Source organism: Odontomachus brunneus, unplaced genomic scaffold (assembly GCF_010583005.1).
Source record: "Odontomachus brunneus isolate Ranch 3 - 2012 unplaced genomic scaffold, Obru_v1 Obru_scaffold_479, whole genome shotgun sequence".
Taxonomy (NCBI): Eukaryota; Metazoa; Arthropoda; class Insecta; order Hymenoptera; family Formicidae; genus Odontomachus; species Odontomachus brunneus.
The window spans coordinates 10,001-17,012 of record NW_022639929.1 but is presented as its reverse complement, the minus strand read 5'-3'; the positions used below and the strand labels follow the sequence as shown (position 1 = coordinate 17,012).

At 35.5% G+C, this 7,012-nt stretch overlaps 1 protein-coding gene across 1 annotated transcript; it reads left to right on the top strand.

The window, feature by feature from the left end:
- The first annotated feature begins 1,011 nt into the window (after positions 1 to 1,011).
- LOC116853710 lies at positions 1,012 to 2,497 on the top strand. The gene has a single exon (XM_032834880.1). It carries the CDS (start codon positions 1,019 to 1,021, stop codon positions 2,495 to 2,497), a length of 1,479 nt encoding a protein of 492 aa, XP_032690771.1. The 5' UTR covers positions 1,012 to 1,018.
- Positions 2,498 to 7,012: the final 4,515 nt, after the last annotated feature.

Here is a 7,012-nt window from a genome sequence, read left to right as displayed (position 1 = left end):
TTTATATTCGTCCACTTCACAAATTCTAACAACGACAGAGACGGCAATGATGTTGACGTTGCAACACGACGACGAGAACGACGTTACGTGAAGCAAGTACCGCGCGCGACGAGAGAGAACAGTAACGAATAATGCAACAGCGAAAACTGATCTTCGGCCGGTATTGCGACCTCTCGCTTGCCGGAACGTGTGTACTCTATTTCCGTCTCCATTCATGTCGAACTGTCTATCTCGCTTTAGCCTATATCTACTACCCCCGGCAGAGCACGCTATTCCTAATGGACCGACTACTTCTCCGACCAGCTGCGGCGGTGGTAGCGGCAACGTAACCACGTTTACACACGACAATATTTATTGCTGCGCGAAATATGAATCAGCACCATACGCCGCGCCAACGTTGCGGCGCACGTATCTCTCTTTCTCTCTCGTCGTACCGCGCCGCGGACGACGTGCGGTGGTGTCGTCTTGTCATCGTATCCGGGTGAGGGGGCGAGGTCCAGGCCTCTCCTCGTTTCTTATCGGTTGATTCTCTCTCGCTCCCTTTATCTCCAATGTCTCGTTCTCTCTCTAGTTTCATCTCATCGTTCAGCGAATTGCCTTTCGCGGAACGTACGCGATTTCGCGACGCGAGTTACGGGCGTGTGAGCGCGCCACACGGCTTCGTTCGCGCATCTTCGATGTCGTCCTCGTCGTCTTCGTCGTCATTTCTCGCGTTTCTTTCTCGGCTACTCTCTCACTCCATCTATCTATAGCGTAGCTACAATTGAAATTTTTTGCGTGTTTACAGGCAGATGAGATCGGTAGTAGTAGTCGGTTGTTGAATAATGCGATTTAGAAACGTAAATCGATCGACGTAGCGAGCGGCAAATCGCATGTAGCAACTCAAAAGAAGGAACAGGAAGAAGAGCGACCACGTGAATGTGAACTTGCGCGAACGTGAAGAAAGGTTTATCCAGAAAGCACGGAAAGATCGTAGCAATTCAAAATAGATCGTTATCCGTTCAAACTGGATTTCACGATGCAGTCCCTCATGGATCACGGTCGTGATTGTAGCAGATCACGGGCACGTGACCACCGTACAATAAACGACGGGACACACATCGACGAGAACGTAGCCAATGACCAGCCAACTGACAACACTCGCCTCATCGTGGATGAAGGAGGCCGCACCACCATGCAGGTGATGGCAGCGGCGCCGAGGAACGGCCAATCACGCCCAGAGAAACGTCACATTAAGTATTTTTCGCTGGCGGAAAAAGTAAGCGCCATTGATCGCGTCCACGGTGGCGAGAGTAAAGCCTCTGTTGCTCGAGATATCGGAGTCGCTGAGTCCACATTGCGCGGATGGTGCAAATCAGAACACAAAATTCGCAGCCGGTATAACAATGTGGCAATTGGGATGGGTCCGCGACACGCGCCAGTGAACATCGGTCGCTCAATGTCGGCAAATGGCCGACAATCACTTGCTACACCGGACGAAGACGCTCCGGTAGCAAAAAAGGCGAAAATAGATCGTACCAGTCGGCAGAACATTCCGCAGACTATATTGCCAGGTCCATCTACTAGTTTAGCGGGTAGTCTCATAGGCCACAATTACAATTCAGATTATGCTGCTGCTTTGTTTGCTCCAATGATTTCTAGTGCCCAGCAAAATATAAGTACAATATGGCCCACTCTGGATATAATGTCACGCAACTACGTTAGCTTTGCAGAAAACGGGTTACAATATACCTGGACAAATAATACCATATTACCCACAATAGCCAGTAGCACGATTGTTAGTAATTCCGCCATCAACACTAGCAGCATTGATGGCGTTCGCAACACGATGGGAAATATGATCGGTAACGTTATGGGGAACGCATTGGACTATACTACCGGTAATAGAAACATCGCCGTTGCGTCAACCCAAGGTATCTCCAGTTCTTACACGCGAAAATCACCAAGTATGACACCTGCGGCTGAAGCATCCACAACACCAGCTCCAGCATCATCACTGCCAAAGAAAGCTAATTGCACTCGTGAAAGTAAAAAGACTAATATAGATTTAGCTTTGAGCGGTAATAATATCATCGGTAACATTGTCGGCGATGACAGCAGCGAGAACAGGGCTCGCAGTCACAGTGTCTTGAGTGAAAGATCGGAGAGTCGCGAGAATGAAGATTCTTCCATTACCGCGGCTGAAAGAGGTACGCTAACGACACCGCCCGTGATCGAACCAACATTTTCCTCAGAAATTATGCAGGCACTGCGGGTCGCCAAGATGAATCCCAACAACACTGGGATCGAACAGGCGATCGAATATGGCACTTGTCTTCAAAAATGGTTGAACAATTGTTCAATACCACTGCTGGCTAAGAAACAGCTGCGTGAACACAAATACATTGTGGATGTTCTCAAGTCGGTTAAAAACGTACAATTAAAGCCGCAGTCGGAAGTGGTGCCGGAAACTTGTAAGGCATCAGCGGGATCACATGATGAAGGGACGCAACTATGATGCCGGAAAATGTCGCATTCTAGCATCCGCCAATTGTATCGTAAACAGTGAAAACAGGAAAAAGAAGAAAAATAAACATTTTTACGACTTATATGCCGTGATGAATCGTTTTCCATGCTGAGACATACAATCGATAGGAGCGACATTTTTATTGTATATATTATTGTAATTTATTGTACATATTATTGTAATCTATTGTGTATATTATCGCAATCTAGGTTAGGTTTTTTGCATTAAATAATGAGAGTGGATTAGGCCTACTGGGGATACCACTATAAAAAAAACGCACCGTGCTATCTACCGCTAGGTGGTGAGGAAATGATAGCGCTTTATAATTTTCCTATGTGAACTCGGAGAGTCACGTAACGGAGGACAATAATTTTTCGGCGCGCGGCCGCGTGCTACGTGTCGCTTGTTACTCCGCCTCGAAATCAGCTGTTTATTTATCGTTGCTAAGAGGTAAGCCATTTCTTTCACACACAGAGCCTGCCCTACCGCTTCTCGTACGCTGATTCGTTTATACATTTTCATTAATTACGAGGTAAATATTGAGAAAATTTCAAAATGGTATATAACTTTTATGATTATTTTGACCTGTTCTACCTGCACACGGCGGCTGCTCAATCAGTTACCAGACACCCTGTATATTAATATAATATATATTTTTACATTTGGAAAAAGTATATATTACATAAAAGGTATATTATATAGTCAATATTCAGAACGCACTTATAAAGATGTTAACGCATTGTTAAAAAGATTTATATTATGCAAAACAAATTCTTCTATTAAATAATAACGCGCTAACATTTTTAAGCGCATTTCTGAATGTTGACCTATGTATATCTTTACATTTGAAACACATGAAAAAAGTTTTAAATAATTTTGTATTATGAAAAATAATTTACCATACAATTTTGAGAGATTTCTTGAAAGTTCCTTTGAAGTACTTGGCGATGTATTAATGTTATCAATATTAGTTTTATCAGTGCTCTTTTTTTTCATTGTTTTTATACTGACTTCTGAAAAAAAAACAATTAAGAGTTAAACGATTTAAAAGTGTATTTTAAATTTGTAGATTGTTCGCTGTTTTATTTTATTTATAAGGTAATAAAACTTTCTATAAAATACATAAATGTATACAAACCACTCGTTAAATGTGGAGGACTCGGTAATTTCGACAAATTTTTATTATTGGACTTAGACAAATTGTTACAATTGTTGTTATCATCTGATGACGATGAATTATTCTCCTCAAATGCAGAGCTGTAGGTTTTTCTTATTACTTTCCTTCTTTTAGTCCAAGGTAATCTACTGGATATATCAGAATGTACATCAGAAAAATTTTGAGCTTTACAACATTTTTCTCTTGCCTTCGAAAAATTGGCTAAAACAAAATAAACGACATAATATTACAGGATATACAATAAAAAATAGAATTTTAATTAAGAATTTACTAAGAAAACATAATATGTAATATATATATTCACCGAAAGTTCCATTTCGTTTAATCCGAATAGGATATGAGGGCCAAAAAATATTTGGTTTTTAATTGCAGCAGTTAATTTTTCAAAAGTAAGTGACGGCCAGTAACACTTGTTATCAATTATCCAAGTAGATGGAACTGCTTCTACAGTATCTTCGTCCGTAAAAATTACAATTGTCCACGTTTTAGTCATCTTTTTATGCAAATAATCAAAAATTTGTGTACGCAGTATTATTCTACACCACATTAATAAATATTATAAATGTATATATGTGGAATCGAACCGATAACGACTGAAAAGGAAGACTTTATTGTCGAAAAATGTATATTCTAAACGAAGTAATTATTTTAAAAGTTTATATGCAAAAGCACTTGTTTCGGTTCTGTGCGTATCATTAATTTTAGTTATGAAATAAAATCGATCTTATTTAAATCATTTTTAATTAAAATTTTTTAATTTGCAAAAATTAAATTATTAAAATCCAATTATAGAGAATGAAGTAAAGGAAAAATAACACATTTATCATTAAACTGTAATCTAACACATTTATGCGATATTTCACTTATATTCCAACTTCGATGATAGTTAGCAACGTTTTCTATTAAATATAAACCTAAATCAGAAGACTTACATGGCTCAGAATAAAAATCTTCTCTTGATTCATATTTATTTGCAATTATAACTGTATTTTCATTGTTACTGGCAATATTTTTAATTAAAATAATGTCACCATTCTTTAAAGTGCAACAATTATCTGGTTCTTTTATTTTTAAAGTAAAATTAGAAAATACTACTTTTTCCCACTGACTGGTATACAAAAACTGATCAAAAGGACCGTTATCATGTTTGTTTAATAATTCAAATTTATTGAAATTATTTTCTTTATTTAATTCCACAAAATTTTCTTCATAAATACGATTAACTATTTGTTGTAATGGTTTATCTTTTTTACGAATATATCCTTTTATCTTTTGCATGTAATTTTCAAAGGGATAAGCACTGTATTTTTGCAAAATTCCAAAGTTTTTTACATCATCCCATACATGTAATAAATTATGAATATTAATTGAATAATTGGCTTTGCCATACAAAGCACTAAAAGTTTTTATAAAATAATTAAAAAGAGAATTAATGTAATATAAATATTTAATATGATAAGTAGATGATAAAATAGTGACAGCTATATTCAATGACATGAAATTGAGATAATTATTACGATTAAGTGCAGATTTTAAAACAACTGGTCCTGTGTATAATAAAAATTGTCTGAATTCTGTCGCCTTCTACCTTTTACTTTCTTCTAATGTTCTTGGTTTACGATTAAATTCTAATGGAATATTTTTAATCTGATTTATTAACAATTGAGAAATTTGTGAAATTTGTAGATAATTTTGTGGATGGTTAACCATTACACCACATATTCATTAAAGTTTTTGTAACGTCCAGATCAATTAAATGCATCGGCTCTACAGGAAAATCACTAATCATATTCAAATTTTTAAGTAATTCAAGATCTGATGTTTTTGACTTTACATGATGATCATCTTGAGATTTTGATCTAAAATCGAAGTCTGTTCTATCACGGCATTTCCTTAAACTTGAGAAAGAAACTCTATCTTTAATATAATTCCCTTCTATAACACATTTTGTACATGCATAGTAACCGCAATAACAATTTAATAAATGCTTTAGCAGGCGTATCACAAATAAAACCTTTAATTTTAAAGGGATAATTAGATCCATTTATTATAATACCATGCGTTAATAAATCGATAGCTTCAGCAATAAAATCCTTTAAAAATACATTTGCATTATCTGGCTTTTTTCCCCGTGAAATATACCCACAATACCTACATTATTATGATTTTCAACTAAACTACATAATATTGGCCACAACTGCTGGTTTAAACTTTTAAAAAGTGGTAAATCATGAATATTTATATAAACTTCTATTTGTTGTAAATTTCTTAACGTTACGACTGAAGAAAGTTTTTGAACGCAATTATTTAAACCGAAATGATAATAATGTCCTGGTTCAACAATTTTCAATGTTTTCTTTCTAGGAGTTTTCATTAATACGCGAGCATTCGAAGGTGAAATCAATATGAATTGGCTTTAAAATAACTAATAATTCATTAAGTGCGACATGAGTAATTTTATTTTTCCAAGACCAAGTAGCAAGTTGTGATTCTAACGAGCATTTATTAACTGTATTAAAATTTTCATAATTATTAATTGATTCATTATTATTTAAACATTTTTCATTAATCAAATCATTATTCAAATCATCATTGTATATGTCATTATTTGAATCAGAACTTTCTAATATATTGTTATCAAATTCATTGTTATTGAAATTATTATAATCTAATTCAATGCAATTTAACTGTTCATTAATATTCACATCATTATTTACATTTAAACATTGATCAAAATCTTGATTAGATTTAATTGAATTTTTTAACGCATCTGTATTAGTTTTTGCTCGCCTATAATATTTACTTGAAATTTTAGGCATACTCACTTATTTTTTTATTTAATTTTATCATTTTCAGATATAATAACTGCTACCTCTTGCTATCTTCTTTCTTCTAATTTTTTTGCTTCAGCTAATCCTTCTTCAGCGTAATCTTATTGACCTGTAATTCTGCATCTTTCCAGAACTATATAACATAAAAAATGTTTTAATTTCTAGAATTAAAAACACTTATTCTAAAGAATGTGGAAAATAATAATGTGTTCATAATGCATATATTTTAATCAATGCACTAAGTCAAATACATACATATAATTTGTATATACAGAGTGTCCCGCATAAAGCATGCCAAAAGAAAAATATAGGTAGAACAGATAAACTGAACAAAAATTGTAGAGGTCATTTTTCAAACAACCACGTAAAATTTCGAGATATTAATAAAAATAGTTGTACAAATTAGAGCGCGCGACGCGACGGGCGGGACATACGGCTCGCCGCGGCCGGCGAAGAAAATGGACGATTGCTCGCGGGTCAATTTCATAGGCCAAAGAG